We start from the raw sequence: 18,814 nt of genomic DNA, 5'->3' as shown, positions 1-18,814 counted from the left end.
GAAGACCTAATGCAGTTGGGAGGGGGGGGGGGAGTGGACACATCTGTGCACATGCAGCATCGGACATCATTCTCACCTAATACATAATCCTTATCCTTAAACAGACCAATGATTTTTGTCAGTTTTATTATTTATTTATTTATTTTTTGCAATATTTATATCACCACTGATCAAATACCTCTGAAATGCAATCTGCACGCTGATCACTTTTCAGAGGCACGGCAAGCTTGCCTCGTGTATAAACATCATTTTTCCCTGACTTCCTGTCCAGCTGACAATGTTTTCCAGCAACACAGGCAGAAATAAAAATGTACAGTATGTACATACAGTAGAGAGTAGGAAGACTAGAACCCCTGTCAGAGCTTTATTTCTTTCTGTGTCTATGTTGCAGATTTTTCTTTACTAAGACCCCTTTCACACTGAGGCGTTTTTCAGGTACCCTTGGGCTAAAAAATAGTGTCTGTAAAGCGCCCGAAAAATGCGCCCGAGTGCTTTAACACTGAGATGATGCGCTGGCAGGATGTTAAAAAAACTCCTGCAAGCAGCATGTTTGGAGTGGTGTAGTGGGAAGCACTCTCACCTAGCAGGTTCAAATCCCAACCACGACACTACCTGCATGGAGTTTGCATGTTCTCCCTGTGCCTGTGTGGGTTTCCTCCGGTTTCCTCCCACACTCCAAAGACATGCTGGTAAGTTAATTGGCTGCTGTCTCAATTGGCCCTAGTATATGAATGTGAGTTAGGGACCTTAGATTGTAAGCTCCTTGAGGATAGGGACTGATGTAAATGTACAATGTATCTGTAAAGTGCTGCGGAAATTGACAGCACTATATAAGTACCTTAAATAATAATATACTGCTCCTAAAGCCCTGAAATTAATGGGCAGCGTTGGCAAAGCGGTGCTTTGCGGGTCGTTTTAAACCTTTTTTCGGCCGTTAGCGGGGGTTAAAAGCACCCCACTAGCAGCTGAAAACCTCCACAAAAACTACAGTAAAGCGGCACTAAAAATAGCGGCGCTTTACCGCCAACGCCCCAGTGTGAAAGCAGCCTTATTGTCTGGAAAACATCAGCAGGACAGGACAATAAATCTCTCTACCAGAGCCCTGGATAGTGTTAAAAACCAGACAGGGGCTTTAGTCCTTCCTCACTACGTATAAATCTAATAACCCTAATACCCCTTTCACACTGGGGCCGAGCCGTTTAGCGGTAAAGGGCCGCTAGTTTTAACGTCGCTTTTCGGCTGCTAGCAGGGCACTTTTCACCTCTGCTAGCGGCCGAAGAAAGGGTTAAAACTGGCCCGTGTTGCAGTGCTCCCGAATCGCTTTTCAGGCACTTCGGAAACACTGCCCATGCATTCCAATGGGCAGGGGCAGTTTAGGAGCGCTGTGTACATTTATCCCACACCGCCCCAAAGATGCTGCTTGCAGGACTTTTTGTTATGTCCCGCAAGTGCGCCAGTGTGAAAGCATTAGGGGCTTTCACACTGGGTTGACATGGGAGGCGTTTTTCAGGCACTTTACAGGCGCTATTTTTAACGCTAAAATGCTTGAAAAACGCCTTCAGTTTGAAAGGGGTCTAAAGGAAAAAAACGGCTTTAGCTTGACATACACTTTATTGGCTACTAGGACTCCAGCTGGAAACTCTCTCTGACTGGTTAAAACAGAACATAGGCTTGAAGTGAAGCTCCACCCAAAAGGGGAAGCTCCGCTTGTCGCCCAACCCCCCCCCCCCTCTGCCACATTTGGCACCTTTTAAGGGGGAGCAGGTACCTGGTGTTCACAGGTACCCCGCTCCCATTTCCAGCTCAGTTCATCGTGGCGAAGTGAGCCAGAAGTTGGCCCCCCTCCTTCCCCCTCAGGTGGCCCATTCACAGAGAGCAGCGCGATTTGCACATGTGCAGTAGGGAACCGGCTGTGAAGCTACAAGCCTTCACTACTGGTTTCCCTTAGCCGAGTTGATGGCACCAGCACCTGAGAGCTGATTCAAAAATTGTCTCGGGTGAAGTCCATGCTGGATTCCAGGACAGGTAAGTGCCCTAATAGTAAGGCCCCTTTCACACCGGGGTGCTTTGCAGGCGCTACAGCGCTAAAAATAGTGCCTGCAAAGCGCCTTGAAACAGACCGAGTGCTTTCACACTGGAGCGGTGCTCTTGCAGGACGCTCAAAAAAGTCCTGTAAGCCACATCTTTGGAGCGATGTAGGAGCGGTGTATTTACCGCTCCTAAAGCTCCCCTTCCCATAGAAAACAATGGGGCAGCGCTGCAAACCCACCTGCAAAGCGCCGCTTGGTTTTAACCCCTTTTCGGCCGCTAACGGTGGTTAAAACTGCCCTGCTAGCGCCCGGTAAAGCACCACTAAATATAGCACCGCTTTACCACCAGCACCCGCAACGCTCCAGTGTGAAAGCAGCCTTAAAGTCAGCAGCTACAGTATTTGTAGCTGCTGACTTCTAACGCTATGCACAGCAGCTGTGTCACCCAGTGCTGCTCCCCCCTCTTTTGTTGGGTGCAGTTGATTGCTGTTTGTTGCCATGGTTATAGGCAAACCATGGATAGATCTCTTTAAAGCCCCATATACACTATCAGATTTTCTTCTGATTTTTTCCTTCAGATTTACCAAAACCTTATAATATGAGGTCAAACCTTAGGCGTTTCAATTTGTATGCAATCGGGCAGGCTCTTTTACTACATGTTTTTGGTAAATCCAAAGGAGAAAATCTGCTGAAAATCTGATAGTGTGTATGGGGTTGAAGAGATTATCGCTTGTGAGATACTGCACCAGCTGCACCTTACCCCACGCAAACACACACACACATTCCTTGTGAGTAAGGTCCGGTTCACACCGCTGCGGGTGAGAGATCCGGATGTGATTCGCACCGCACTGCAGTGCAAATCACATCCGATCTCCGTAGCGATGCGAGTTCAGCCATACAGATAGTATGGCTGAATTCGCATCGCTCCCGCCGCAAACTCGCACGGGACCCTTTTTTTGGTCCGCAGCAGAATCGGATCGCATGGGGGTTCACACCATGCGATCCGATTCCTGTGCGAGTGTGCAGATCGCACTGCGATATGCGGACGGATCTGGGGGTGTCATTAACATTTCATTGACACTCCCAGCAGTCCGCATAGGGCAGTGTGAACTGCCGGCGGGAGGCATGCGATGCGGGAAAACGCCGCGGATTCACGGCGTTCCCGCATCGCTATGGTGTGAACCCAGCCTAAGGGCTGGTTGTCACTTGCTTTGCTCTCTGAAGAGCGATCCATGTTCGGATTGCTATTTAGACAGGCAGTGAGGAGGTGTTGTATCACCGCCTCACCATAAATACTGGACAATCGCGTGCGTTGTACATGGTTACAGGATGATTGCAGAGCAGTTCTGTTCACCTGAATGGGTTGTGCTTGGCAGGTGGTACCACCCGAGTGCCAAAGGCAGAATAATTCCTGCTGTGGCCGTGAAGTAAATCATCGCAACCGTAACACCACGGCCGCTGCAGCAAAAGGGGGAGCAGTTGAGGCCAGCAGTTTAATAGTAAATGTCCGGTAAAACAAAGGTTAAAGGGTATTGTATCCTGTTTTAAACCCAAATGAAGAGACCACGACCATCATTTTCCACACTTCAGTTCCCTGGCTTTCTTTATTATCCTGAGTGAGCAGATGAGAATTGTGTGGATGGAATTGTGGGGGTTGTTTGTGGGGTTGTACAATCCCATCTGCATGTTGCCTAACAAGTTTATCAGGTTCGGCTTGCCAAGTAACTGCCTTATCCTTATCTTTCATGTCTCCGGAAATGTTGTTTGGGATGAGTTCATAGATAAAGTATTTCACAGCAAAGATCACTCCCATGCATTACCACAATGCACTGTAACACACAAACCATGGCGTGGTGCAATGCAGCGTTATTTATTTTAACACACATTCCCAATCCATAATTCATAACAACAGGCCTCAGTTTTAGGACATCACAATGTGCAGAAGTTAACAATCTGTGCATTGTTTTATGCTGCATAAAAACAAAGGTGCAGGTTTGTCTCACACGGCACCCATCCAAAGTCCACGTTAACACATGACTTCATGACCCTTAAAGTGTATGGAAATCCTTACATATACCCAGCGAAGGGACCGGCCTCAGGTGATACACAGAGATCAAACAAATCCTCCTACATAAGTTGTAGATGTCTAACTGCAGTCTTCTCTTATCTAATTCCGTTTAAAGTGCTAAATTCATAAGCTTGTTTGAGAGTTTGGAAAAAAGGGGGCGGAGAGCTGAAGTTACACTCTGCAGAGCTCAGTGAGTAGAGGTCTGAGATCTGATTGGAGGGCGGAGACAAACCCCCCTTCATAAAGCTCACAGGAATAAAGCTGAGGCTGTCAATCTGCTGGCGATCCCTCCCCTGTCACCATTTTTCTCTTGGTGTCAGGAAAACTTGTCAAAAGTGATTTATGGTGATAGCAGAATAAAGTAGCAGCAGACAGGAGTGACACTTACCGGACTTTCCAGCAGACTAGGTCCAACGGAATCATAGTCTGACCGTGTGTGGGATAATCCAATCGTTTTTCTTTTAAAAAATCAGATGGACCTAGAAATAGAACATGTTTCAAATCTGTCCGATGGACTCAATTACTATTGGGAAAACCGTTCGTCTGTATGCTGGTCCGACGGACCAAATACGATGCAAGGGCAGCTATTTGCTACTTGCTATTGTACTTCCTTTTCTAGTCCCGTTGTACGTCATCACGTTCGAAACTAATGGACTTTCGGACAGACTTTAGTCCATTCATGTGTGGGCAAGTCCGTTCGTTCGGAAGTGCGGCGTAACTCCGTCGAAAGTCCGTCTGGGAAGACCATCGGACCTTTTCTGCTGGAAAGTCCGGTCATGTATATGTGGCATTGAGGGTTGATTCACTAAAGGCAAATCCACTTTGCACTACAAGTGCACTTGGAAGTGCAGTCACTGTAGATCTGAGGATAAGATCTGAAATGAGGGGAAGCTCTGCTGATTTTATCATCATGTGCAAGAAAAAATGCTGTTTTTTATTTTCCTTGCATGTCCCCCCTGAGATCTACAATGACTGCACTTCCAAGTGCACTTAGATTGCAAATTGGATTTTCCTTTAGTAAATAACCCCCTTAGTGCTTTAAAGTACAGTAGTGAGTGTACAGCTTGTATACCAGTGTAAATTTGCTGTCCCCTCAAAATGACTCAACACACAGCCATTAATGTCTAAACTGCTGGCAACAAAAGTGAATACACCCCTAAGTGAAAATGTCCAAATTGGGCCACATTAGCCATTTTCCCTCCCCGGTGTCATGTGACTCGTTAGTGTTACAAGGTCTCAGGTGTGAATGGGGAGCAGGTGTGTTAAATTTGGTGTTATCGCTCTCACTCTCTCATATTGGTCACTGGAAGTTCAACATGGCACCTCGTGGCAGAAAACTCTCTGAGGATCTGAAAAAAAGAATTGTTGCTCTACATACAGATGGCCTGGGCTATAAGAAGTTGGCCAAGACCCTAAAACTGAGCTGCAGCATGGTGGTCAAGATCATATAGCGGTTTTACAGGACAGGTTCCACTCAGAACAGGCCTTGCCATGGTCAACCAAAGAAGTTAAGTGCACATGTTCAGCGTCATATACAGAGGTTGTCTTTGGGAAATGGACACATAAGTGTTGCCAGCGTTGCTGCAGAGGTTATAAAGGTGGGGGGTCAGCCTGTCAGTGCTCAGGCCATACGCCACACACTGCATCAAATTGGTCTGCATGGCTTTCATCCCAGAAGGAAGCCTCTTCTAAAGATGATGCACAAGAAAGCCCACAAACAGTTTGCTGAAGACAAGGAGACTAAGGACATGGATTACTGGAACATGTCCTGTGGTCTGGTGAGACCAAGATAAACTTATTTGGTTCAGATGGTGTCAAGCATGTGTGGCGGCAACCAGGTGAGGAGTACAAAGACAAGTGCGTCTTGCCTACAGTCGAGCTTGGTGGTGGGATGCCAACATGTACTGTGACATACTGAAGCAGAGCATTATCCTCTACCTTCGGAAACTTAGCTACAGGGCAGTATTCCAACATGATAAGGACCCCAAACACACCTCCAAGATGACCACTGCCTTGATAAAGAAGCTGGGGGTAAAGGTAATGGACTGGCCAAGCATGTCTCCAGACCTAAACCCAATTGAGCATCTGCGGGGCATCCTCAAAAGGATAATGGAGAAGTACAAGGTCTCTAACATCCGCCAGCATCATGGAGGAGTGGAAGAGGACTCCAGTGGCAACCTGTGAAGCTCTGGTGAACTCCATGCCCAAGAGGGTTAAGGCAGTGCTGGAAAAGAATGGTGGTCACGCAAAATATTGACACTTTGGGCTCAATTTGGACATTTTCACTTAGGGGTGTACTGATTTTTGTTGACAGCAGTTTAGACATTAATGGCTGTGTGTTGAGTTATTTTGAGGGGACACCAAATGTACACTGTTATACAAGCTGTACACTCACTACTTTACATTGTAGTAAAGTGTAATTTCTTCAATGTTGTCACATAAAAAGATATAATAAAATATTTACAAAAATATGAGGGGTGTACACACTTTTGTGAGATACTGTATGTGCTTTGTTAATATTTCATATCTGAGGTTTACAATCACTTTAATGTCTGTGCAGTAACACTGCAACAGTGTGAATCCGGCTTTATTGAAACATGTAGTAAGTGTCTGTATGTATCTGTTTTTTCTCAGCTTCTCGATTCAGTAAGAGCCATTCACATAGACGTCAGCCCTTGCTGCCCCTCTGAAAAGCAGGTTGACAGATGGCTGAGAGGCGATATGTCATCTCCTCATCCTCCTTTGGTGGCAGTACGGCTCGCCAAATGTGACAGAAAATATACTGTTTGCAATGGCCATGGCCTAAGTACAGCCCTGAGCGGCGGCATGTTCTGGTGGGTGTTTTTTTACCTACAGCCCCCCCCCCCCCCCTGAACCCACCAAATATCTATCTATGTATGACCAGCTTATATCATGAAAACTTCTGTATAAGCAAACACCAGAATTGTAAGTTGTTTTTTTGTGTAAGTATGAAATATTATCAGTTCAGTTATAAAAAGAAAAATATGACACAGTTTGATGGACATTTATTTAGCTATAATACAACAGTATTCAGACACTGTCCTGATACAACATTCTTGTACCCTTCCATTATGATTTAAAAGAATACAGTCATCCAGTATTAGTCTAACATCTGAACACAAGTTGCTTTTCAATGAAAACAGTATCTAGTAATGGAGAGAAGCAGGCTGAACACACAATGTTAATGTCTGATGTTTTCTAACTGTTAGTAATAAAGTTTATGTCATGCCAAAATTGTCCCAATGACAAATGATAAACAAGAGAGGGAGTTAAGGAAAATTAGCCTGCCAATACATGGTTCGAATGTTGGCTGGTCCCTGCTGAACCTGCCAAGATTTGAACCGTTTATGGCTGGCTTTAAACCACCCGATAATTTTATTTTGTTTCCCTGTGATTCTATTAGTAAGTTATCTGCACTTGAAATGCTTTATCTGCACACCTGCTGTGCCCATTCAGCTCTTCAGATTTAAACCTGTAACTAGAGGGGCACTCATACTATAGATGGTTGAACCGAACTGACACTAACATCACCTTGAGTGATTTCTGCTTGTGTGCTCCGTCATCGATGGAGAGGTCTCTGCTCACATATGGTTTGCACACATTCTGAAGCCGTACCGGACCATAAGTGAACCATGCCTGAGACCACCTCTTTCAAGTTATGCCAGGTATGGTACCGTTCCTGGTCACGGTTCAGAGAACTCACACTAAACAAAACCAGACCAAAGGGGTGAATCACTCCCAGGGTCGGGTAAAACTGCCAGTGTGAGTGCACCCTATGCTACACCCTTTTGAATGAACTGGCCCATCATTATGACACCTCTGCATTACCCCATAGGACATACTGAAAGTGCAAAGTGGAGCTAAAGGTGATTAAGTAGACAAATGTTGGTAAGAACCATTAAGCAAAACTGATCAATTTTATTTGCTGACTGAAAACGTCATGAATGGCTTTATTTGGTGGCAAGTTTTAGGAGCCTCTGGATGTCGGGTTCTATGTTAATGGTTTGGAAGCTTTTACTGTAGCGCTTAAACGGTTCTCCTTCTGGGCCGATTAGAAACTTCTCAAAGTTCCAGGATATGTCGGACCTGTGTACAGGGCTCCATACGATATATCGGGGGCTAGAAATCAGGCAAGACGGCTCATCATCAGGTGCAGGAAGCTTGTCCTTCAAGTAAGCAAAGACTGGATGAATATCTTTCCCGTTGACGTCACATTTTTGGAACACAGTAAAACCAGGTTCAAAGCCGTTACCTGGTCGAACGTATTTTAGGGAATTCAGAATCTCTTCATTTTTACAGTTTTCCTGCAAATAAAAGAACAGTATTTATATTCCTGTTTTCAGATTTCAGTATCATAGCTTTATTTTATCTTTACATACCTAAACTACTTAGGGATTAAAAGATTCATGAAATCCTGGTTGGGAAAAAAATATTTTAGTAAAAGTGTTTTTTAAAGAGATATTAAACCCAAAAGCAAAAATGTAATATATTGCAGCTTACCAATCTTTAGATGTGCTGGCTGCTTTTTTTCTGAAGAGCATTGTGTTGTGGATCTGTTTTTCAGAGGGTATTTGACAGGGAGTGAGGAAGCGGTATGTCACCTGCTTAATACCGGTAAAAGCCATCGCCACTGTGCCACAACCACATTCATTGCACATTGTGGCTGTGTGTCGCCATTCATTTAAATGGGCTGTGTTTGGTGATCAGGACAGAGGCAATTCATTTTTGCTATGCCTCAAAGCACTGTAATTGCAGCATACGTATACCCCCATTTGGCTGCCTTTGCAATTCAGGGGAAGGGAGAGTAGAGGATGGAGGAGTAAAAATGCAGCTCAAAAGATAAGTATGGGTTTATGTTTTTTTTTTTTTAAGGTGGATACAACATCGGTTCGATGCTGTATCTGTCCCCCGGCAACTTTACACTGAGAACCGAGAGATCGAACACCACCGATCGCTCAGTTCTCACAGCTCAGTCAAGCGCTCCAGTGATCGAGGAGGGGGCAGAGCAGAGAGCTATGAGGGACAGTCTGCAGCTCTCTGCTCTGCCCCCTCCTCGATCACTGGAGCGCTTGGCTGTAGAGGGGGGTGCAGCGGCTGGCTCAGGCTCTCAGCAGCTCACCGAGAGGCTGACCTGGGTGTCAGTCCAGGGATCTGGCGGATCCCGACTCTGTGGTCGTGATGACGCAGAGCCTGAACTGACTTCTATGACGTCAGCAGAAAGCAGACTTCAGCCTGCTGTCTGCTGAAAACGAGACACGGGAGCGCAAAACAAATTGCACCCCTGTGATCCACAGGAAAGTACAACCAAACGAGCTTTGGCTATACTTCTCCTTTAAGTGCCTTTTTTTTAATGCTGCTCCAACTGCATGTTAAAGTTAAAACTAGTTTTTAGGGTTTCCACTCCAATGGAGCAAGAACAGAGGACCTTTGACCAGCAGCATTGTCAGTCTGGAGAGAGGACAGTGTAATGCACTAGCAGATTTACATTGACTGGACTAACAAATTGAAGCTGAATTCCAGCTAAGCCAGCACGTAGATGATTTGATTTTCTTTCCTTCCACTATGGGTGTAAGGAGAGTAAATTGCTCAATTCCCCCATCAACACTGACATTGTGTTCTGCTGGCTTGGAGGGGGCACAGGGGGCCTTCCCAGCTGGCAGAACACAATGATTACTGCTAGCGGCTATAGTTACCGGCAGTAATCGCACGGCAAAAATTCGACAAACTGGTACCCAAGTCAAGCAATGAATCGCCTTGGGTACAATCGGCCTTCTACTACATGGATCGAAATTTGGCCAGCTCCTGCTAAACTGGCTGAATTTTGATCCATGTATGGCCGGCTTAACACTTTTTTAAGCAGTTAGGCCCCTTTTACACATGCAAACCGTTTGTCCGTTTTTCATCCAGCCGTTGATGGACATCAATGCATCCCTATAGAAAAACAGATGTAAACAGATAATCTTCCATTTACATCCGTTTACATCTGCTTCCGTCAACATCCGTTATTTGGAACTGATCAAAGCCCTATTTTTCTTCCGTTAAAAAAAACAGATTAGACGAAAAAGCGGATATAAATAGACAAACAGTCCATTTTTGCATTAAAAAAAAATGCCTCCGGGACAAAAGTGGTTAAGGACTCTAGCTGACAGATGTAAAAATGGATGAGAAACTGATGTAAACTTCATCCCTTTTTAATTTGAAAAAACGTGACCGAACTGAGGAAACGAAGAGTTCCGCATGTGTGAATGGGGCCTTACATCTTGTGATAACGATTTTACATACATTAATACATGCTGACCATTGTAAGCATCCCTGTCAGGTTTGTCTCAACCCTCTAAGGGTCCTTTCATACTAGGCGGATCTGTTTGACAGACTCCGCTTGCTCGGCGGCGATCGATCCGCTGTGCAGGAGGATGACAGGTCCGTCTCCTCTCACTGAGCTGAGACGAACATGTGAAAGTCCCGCTGTCCTCCATGGGGAGATCGGAGGAAAATGGACCACCTGTCCGGTTCCATCAGATCCTATCCGATCGGATCTGCCAGACAGATAGAAAATAGGGCCACCATCCCTCTGTGTTTGGTGGACAGGATCGCACAGCAGAGGGTGTCAGGGGATATGTCACCACTGACATCCGCTGCCCCATAGGGGTGAATGGAGGTTCCAATCAGGTCCACCTGAAAAACTGACAGGCAGACCTGCTTGGAAAGCCCGTGTGAAAAGGGCCTTTCTGATACTGTTACTGGACAGCAAAATAAGAGACGTACTGTTCAGATCAACAGGTGCAACTAAAGCCACCACATCTAAGAACTGGTCATGTATAATATCTTAAAACGTTGTTATTGGGGTTAATACCGCTCATTCTATTTGCATTTCATATGTAGTAATGTATTGGCATTCTTTGTGACATTGGCTGTGTTCTTTGTGACAGTATGTGCCAGGGACTGATAATCCGCAGTGTTTCAGTGCAGCATCTGTCCTGCATAGGCAGCTACTAAACTGCAAAAAAAAATTCAGCTAAAAGAACAATTGTTCCCTATGTAAGCAGGAGCATTTTAAACAGACAACCATGTGCCAGAAGGGAGTGATATTTGGAATCAGGAATAAAAAACAATAGTACATATGTTAAATAGACCCATCAGAGATTGTAGAATATATTGTATGCAAAGACATCAGAGACAAGCCTTAAAGTGGTAGTAAACCCGCTAATGTTTTTTTTATTTATTTTTTTTACCACCTGCAAAGCAAAAGGGATAATGAGCTAGTATGCACCGCATACTAGCTCATTATGAAATACTTACCTTAGAACAAGGCCCCGACATCTGGCCCGATCCACGCCGAGGGAGCTGACATGCTCCTTCTGCATTTCTTCCGGGTATCGCGGCTCCGGCGCCTTGAGTGGCCGGAGCCGCGATATCGTCACTCCCGCGCATGCGTGCGGGAGATTTTATCCCGGCCGGTCGGCCACTGCCAGATTTTCAGACGAGAATCCCCTTGTGCGCATACGCCGCTGCAGTCAGCGGCGCATACCGAGGTGAATATCTCCTAAACCGTACTGGTTTAGGAGATATTTTTTTTACCTACAGGTAAGCCTTATTATAGGCTTTCCTGTAGGTAAAAGTAAAAAAAAAAAAGAGTATACAACCACTTTAATATATTTTGCACTGGATTACCAGTCATTTCCAGGTTACCACACCTTGCAATAGAAATGAGTAACAATATATTACAATATATTACAGTTAACCACAATGTCCATTAAAATATTGGGCCATTGGTAAATGGCAAATGCTTAGAAAGGCTACATTTCTTTCCGAAATTTGCACGATTCCCCCATGAACACAGACAGTGTTGACAGGGGAATCAGCAATTGTCTTCTCCCCGGTGGGCAGGGGGAAGCCATCTCCGTCGGGAGAAGACAATTGCTGATTCCCCTGTCAACACTGTCTGTGTTAATGGGGGAATCCGGCAGGCTGGTTTCACCCAAGTTGATTGATCGATCAACTTGGTACATTCAGCCTGCCCATTAATGGTTCGAATCTCGGCTGGTTCCTGCTGAACCGGCTGAGATTTCAACTCTGTATGGCCGGCCTTAGCAAGATCTGTTCATGTAAGGTGAGTATGTGTTTATAGGAGAAGAGGTACAGTTTTATTAACTTGGCCACCTTTTATTGCAGATTCCAATTTAGAGTATATTATGTATACTTTATTCTGGAAGGTAGAAGACACATCTAACAAGTACCAATAAGACATTTCAGTGGCGGGACAAGGTCCTTTAGCACCCAAGGCAAAAAGTCCAGTGTTCCACCACCCCTTCTTCATGAGGCCTGAACTACGCATACATAGGCTGCAGGCCCTGCCCTTACCCCCTCCTGCTAGAGCACCTGAGGTATTCTCTGCCTACCCTATGACTAAAACGCAACTGTTTCATGCTTCTCTGGCTGTATGTTAAACAGGGGAGCACTGAGCTGAGAGCACGGCATTTGTGGCCCCCTCTCCCCCCTGGGCCAGTACCAATATGATATGTTGTACTGGTGGCCCTGAGTGGAGATACTTCACCATTCAGACATTGATCAAAGCAGAATCTGCAGACCTGTGATCACAGCATTTGGAAAAGGGCTTCCAGCACCAACTTTCTTGCCAGCTCTTAAATATCATCTGCAGAGAGCCACAAAGTTGGTTGGAATATTAACCACTTGCTGACACTTTTCTGCATATATACTGGGGCAAGGCGGCTTGGCTGTGCAAACAGACGTACCTGTACGTCGGTCCATGTATGTGGTATTGTGGGCACGTGCCACGGGAGCGCTCCCGCGGGTCCGGCCGGCCACCTGTGATCTCAGTACAGAGAGGCAGAACAGGTATCTACCTTAGTAAACAAGGCAGAGCCCCATTCTGACAGGGAGCAACCCAGAGATCTGATATTCCTAGTGATCAGGAACAGCAATCTCTGTGTTGTCCCAGCAAGCCCATCCCCCACTCAGGGAACACAGTTAACCCCTTGATTGCCCCCTAGTGTTAACTCCTTCCCTGCCAGTGTCATTTATACATTGATTAGTGCATTTTATCACTGATCACTGTAATAATATCACTGGTCCCCAAAAAGTGTCACTTGGAGTCAGATTTGTCTGCCGCAATGTCACAGTCCTGCTAAAAATCACAGATCGACCCCATTACTAGTATAAACAATAAAAAAAAAAATTAAAAGTCCCTATATCTATCTTCTATTTTGTAGACATTATGACTTTTGTACAAACCAATCAATAAACACTTATTGCAATTTTTTTTTTACCAAAAATATGTAGCAGAATACATATTGGCCTAAACTGAGGAAGAAATATGTTATTTTTTTCATTTTTTGGACACGTGTTATAGCAGAAAGTAAAAAGTATTGATTTTTTTTTTTTTCAAAATTGTCCATCTTTTTTGTTTATAGCGTAAAAAATAAAAACTGCAGAGGTGATCAAATACCACCAAAAGTAAGCTCTATTTGTGGGAAAAAAGGACATCAATTTTGTTTGGTTACAGCGTTGCACGATCGCGCAATTGTCAGTTAAAATGACGCAGTGCCGTATCGCAAAAAATTACCTGGTCATTGAGGGGGTAAATCCTTCCAGGGCTGAAGTGGTTAAAAAAAAAATGTCACAAGAAACCATATCCTAACCTTTACCTTGACCACTAAAAATGGCACTTTGTGTGGTACTCATTCTTTAGCCCACATAAATCTGCCCCTACCATAAAAGCCCATGCTATGCTAAGGAAAACCTGTCATTTTAAAACACCTGGCATTAATACTTTTTCAGTCACTGACCTGGAACAAGCATGCAGATTAGAAAGTCAGAATGAAATTAGAAGTGATGTGCAGGCTTGTTCCAGGTCAGTGCCCTAAAAAGTACTGAGTTTGTTTGTACAGCAAGACAGCCAAGTAACTGTCATCTACACATGTTTTATGATGTTTTCTGCATTGTGATTCTATGTTTTATAATGTGTGGATATCAGAAATTCTGAGAATATGGGCTTGGCCAATTTGCCACGGTGCCCTGCAACTACATATACTATACATGTACACTTCTGTGGCACTGGCATGTGATGTACATATTAAAATAACATCCATTTGGGAAGTAAATTGGGTATTCTATCAGTTTCTTGTACAAACAGGTCTTGCAGAGCTCCCAACTGTCCCTGATTTGGAACAAAGTCCTTCTGTCCCTTTCTTCCTTATTTGTCCGTTGTTTTGGTCTGATCTATATAAAATGCACTATTTATCTTTCAAAATGTGTTTTACAGTGCTAAATCTTTTTTCCCAATTTATAAATTGCTGCATTTGTAAGTGTCAAAAGCCAGTATAAGTCTCCTTTCACACTGGGGCGCTTTGCAGACGCTATAACGCTAAAAATAGCGCCTGCAAAGCGACCTGAAAGAGCCGTTGCTGTCCCTCCAATGTGAAAGCCCCGAGGGCTTTCACACTGGAGCGGTGCGCTGGCAGGATGCTAAAAAAAGTCCTGCTAGCAGCATCTTTGGAGCGGTGAAAGAGTGGTGTATACACTGCTCCTAAACCACTTCTACCCATTGAAATCATTGGGGCAGTGCGGCTATACCGCCGGCATAGTGCTGCTGCAGCAGCACTTTGAGGTGGGCCTATAGCGGGGGGGGGTAAAAGAGCCCTGCTAGCGGGCGAATAGCAACTTTACCGCCAACGCACCCACTACCCCAGTGTGAAAGGGGCCTTAAGGAAAAGCAGTCGTTAAAAAAAAGCACTTGTGGGTTTAACGAATATTTTTTTGTACACTTTTTATCCTTTAAGAGGGTGTGGCAGGGGGCGTGTCCTATATCTACTTACTTTTGTTAATAGGTGTCCCTCATTCTCATCTCAAAAAGTTGGAAGTTGTGGTCTTGTCCAGAATGAGTGACTAATTTATTCTACCAAGTTGGGAAATGATCCTAGTTTCTAAGATGTAGTTAATGAACTTCAAGTAGGGATCATTGGAACATTAAAGTGACACTAAACTCTGTTTAAAATAGAAAAAAAAATCATTCAAGTATGTATTCTTAAATTCTTAAATGTCTTAAAAGTGTATGTTACCCCAACATTTTATATATATATGTGTCAGTTGTACAATGTATTGTATGAAAAAGTATCCTGTTTTCCTTGTATTGTGAAATATCTGCTTTCTGATTTCACATGTAAAATGCCAGGCATGGAAGCACATCAATCCCAGCATGGTCAGTTTTCTTTCAATTATTTTTGGGAGCACAGCCTATCCTTACTCCAGTGGTCAGACTTGTGCTGACATGCTTTCAATGGCAGCTCTTCACTGGGAAGATCGAGTACAATAATACCTTGGATTACAAGCATAATTTGTTCCGGAAGCATACTTGTAATCCAAAGCACTCATATATCAAAGCGAGTTTCCCCATAGGAAATAATGGAAACTCAGATGATACCTTCCACAACCACTGCTGGTGTATGCAGTACTGTATGTGACCAGAGGTGCGGGGGCGCTGGTGTATACAGTACTGTATGTGGCCAGAGGTGAGGGGGCGCTGGTGTATACAGTACTGTATGTGGCCAGAGGTGCGGGGGCTCTGGTGTATACAGTACTGTATGTGGCCAGAGGTGAGGGGGCGCTGGTGTATGCAGTACTGTATGTGACCAGAGGTGCGGGGGCGCTGGTGTATACAGTACTGTATGTGGCCAGAGGTGCGGGGGCTCTGGTGTATACAGTACTGTATGTGGCCAGAGGTGAGGGGGTGCTAGTGTATACAGTACTGTATGTGGCCAGAGGTGGGGGGGGGCTGGTTTATGCAATACTATATGTGGCCAGAGGTGAGGGGGCGCTGGTGTATACAGTACTGTATGTGGCCAGAGGTGCGGGGCGCTAGTGTATACAGTACTGTATGTGGCTCCCAGCGCTTTGTGGAGAACTCAGAGACACTCGGGAACTGTTGACACCTTTGGGTGCTCTGACACACATTATGCCCACCCCACCCAGCTGGGAGTGTCTCCGAGTTCTCCACAAAGCGCTGGGAGCCACCCACCAGTGCCCCCAGACCTCTGGCCACATGCAGTACTGCATACACCAGCAGCTTTACCACATGGATTGTACTATTCGTATATCAAGTCAGCGCTCATAGATCAAGTCAAAATTTTTACAAAATGTTGCTCGTCTTTCAAAATGTTTGTATACCGCGTTACTCGTAATTCAAGGTATTGCTGTACTTCTGTTTCTCTGCCTCCTCCTGACATCCAATCCCCCTCCCCCTGCAGTCTCCACCACCAGCTCTGTAAGCCCCTTATGCAGCCGAGAACAAAGGTCATGTAATGACCTATAAAAAAAATGTATCTATGCACTTCTATTTTAAACTGGATGGGTTGTTTTAGAAGGTAAGGATTCACATATACTTTAAAGCGGTACTAAACCTGTGTGTTTTATTTGGAACCTGTGAGGTAAATCCCTAATGTGCTAGTATGCAGCATACTAGCACATTATTTGAAACTTACCTTAGAACGAAGCCTTCCCGCGACAAGCTGTAACCGCTGACAAGGCTTCCATCTTCATTCAGTCTTCCCTCCGGCTTCATGGACTTCCGGCTGTGTGACTGGCCAGAGCTGTGATGACGCCACTGTATGTGGGAGCTGCCATTTACAGCACAGGACTCTGATGGAACGGCCCGGGTGGCTTCAGAGTGCATGCTCGGGGACGTCACTGGCTGCATGTAGAGTAAATATCTCTTAAAAGGTGCACTTTTAAGAGATATTTACAGTACCTATAGGTAAGCCTCATTATGTGCTTACCTATAGGTATAAATTATGCATGGGCGTTTACTCCCACTTTAACTTACAAAAGTCCCTTCTATTTCTCTCAGCCTCTTCCAAATATCCAAATTATTTTGTTTTTGCTTCTGTGACCCAACTTCCTCTTAGCCCTTGTACACACAGTTGGACATTCCGACAACAAAATCCACTGATTTTTTCCAACGGATTTTTTTCCAAAACTAGTGTTGCATACACGCGGTCGGACAAAGCTGTCGGAAAATCCGATCGTTCGGATCGTTCGGACGTCTGTACGTTATGACGGGACTAAGTTCAGGCTAGTAGCCAATAGCTTTGGTCTCGTAATTTGATCTGAGCATGCGTGGCACTTTGTCCGATCGGAATTCTCTACAAACGATCATGTTGTCGGAAATTTTTATATCCAGCTCTCAAACTTTGTTGGTCGGACATTCCGACAGAAAAAGTCTGATGGTGCCCACACACGGTCGGATTATCCGACAACGCGGTCCGATCGGACATTTTCCGTCAGAATTTCCGACCGTGTGTACAAGAGCTTAGAGCAGGGATATGCAATTAGCGGACCTCTGGCTGTTGCAAAACTACAAGTCCCATCATTCCTCTGCCTCTGGGTGTCATGCTTGTGGCTGTCAGAGTGTTGCTATGCCTCATGGGATTTGTAGTTCTGCAACAGCTGGAGGTCCGCTAATTGCATATCCCTGGCTTAGAGGGTGGCTATGTTCGTTCTCCATGTTCCCATTGTATGTAGGAGCCCACTCTTGCTCGTTCCTGAGATACACTCTGCACTATGAGATGTGTAGTGCGCATAGAGCAGTGCACTACTTGTATAAGAAAAAGCGGAAGGGGTAAAGGAGAGGTTTCGGAAGCTCACGAAGGACATTAGAAGGAGGCAGAAAGACACAGTAAGAAACACTTCATGACAAACAGGTTGGAGGGCCATTAAATAGTGAATGTGTATGAATTGTTTTTGGAGAATAAGGATATTTTTTAGTGTCACTTTAAGTCTAGTTAAAAAATAAGAAAAATGTAACTAAGAAAATATACAGGCTGCCATTACTAAACTCTACTTTGGAAAATGCGTTGGTGTTGAGTTGATCCAAATTCTTCAATGCTTTCTTAATCACTGAGCCACAAGTCATTATATTGTAAATTCTGGCTTTCCTTCCCTGGCTGCACGTTTGTTCCAGATAAGACCAGTACAAGCCTTCAATTTCCCCGTGGAAGGCCACCATGGCAGGGCTTCATCTGATTGCCCCAAGCAATAATGGGTGAACTCTGATTATGGACAATAAACTGAAGATTTTACAGACAAATCATTAAGATTTTTTTTGTATGTTTACCTGATTTCTCCAACGTGAACATTTAATCTTGAGGTACACATGCCTTTTGAATGATGTAACCATCTAAAACCTGTAATATAAATTACGTACCTGGTAGCCAAACTGATTGCATGGAAATCCCATCACAACAAGCCGCCGTGGATATCTGTTCTGCAGCTCATTGAGCTGCGTGTAATCCCTGACGGTCGTATCTCAAAGTGAGGCAACATTTTCTATCAAAACTACTCTTCCCCTAAACACATTGAAATCTACCTTCTCCCCTTCGAGATTTGTGGCTTGCAGGTCGTAGAAGGATTTAGCAATGTACGCCATCTTTGGCTACGACCACACTGGCAGAATGTCTAGAAAGAAGACTTGTCTGAGGCCTTTTATTCGGAGATCATGTGACCAGCTGTCACTGACGGTAATGTGTAATATATACTTCACAGAAAGTGGATATGTGAGTGTCACTGATACACCAGAACATTTCGGAGATAAAGCCATTGTGTCAAGTCAGTCTATGACTTTTCTTCATAAAAGATGCAAAGGCCTGGACACTGATACCAGAATACATTGTAGGTTTCCAGC

At 44.7% G+C, this 18,814-nt stretch overlaps 1 protein-coding gene across 1 annotated transcript; it reads right to left on the bottom strand.

The window, feature by feature from the left end:
* Positions 1-7,107: 7,107 nt before the first annotated feature.
* On the bottom strand, positions 7,108-18,628 carry GPX2 (glutathione peroxidase 2). The gene is made up of 2 exons (XM_077464647.1): positions 18,338-18,628; positions 7,108-8,423 (listed from the first exon to the last, which is right to left on the bottom strand). Exons 1-2 carry the CDS (start codon positions 18,557-18,559, stop codon positions 8,070-8,072), a joined length of 576 nt encoding a protein of 191 aa, XP_077320773.1. The 5' UTR covers positions 18,560-18,628; the 3' UTR covers positions 7,108-8,069.
* Between the last annotated feature and the right edge of the window lie 186 nt (positions 18,629-18,814).

This window comes from Lithobates pipiens, unplaced genomic scaffold (genome assembly GCF_037356315.1).
Source record: "Lithobates pipiens isolate NorthernLeopardFrog02 unplaced genomic scaffold, aLitPip1_a1.2 Scaffold_30, whole genome shotgun sequence".
In the NCBI taxonomy this organism is placed as follows: domain Eukaryota; kingdom Metazoa; phylum Chordata; class Amphibia; order Anura; family Ranidae; genus Lithobates; species Lithobates pipiens.
This window is presented reverse-complemented; position numbering and strand designations above follow the sequence as displayed.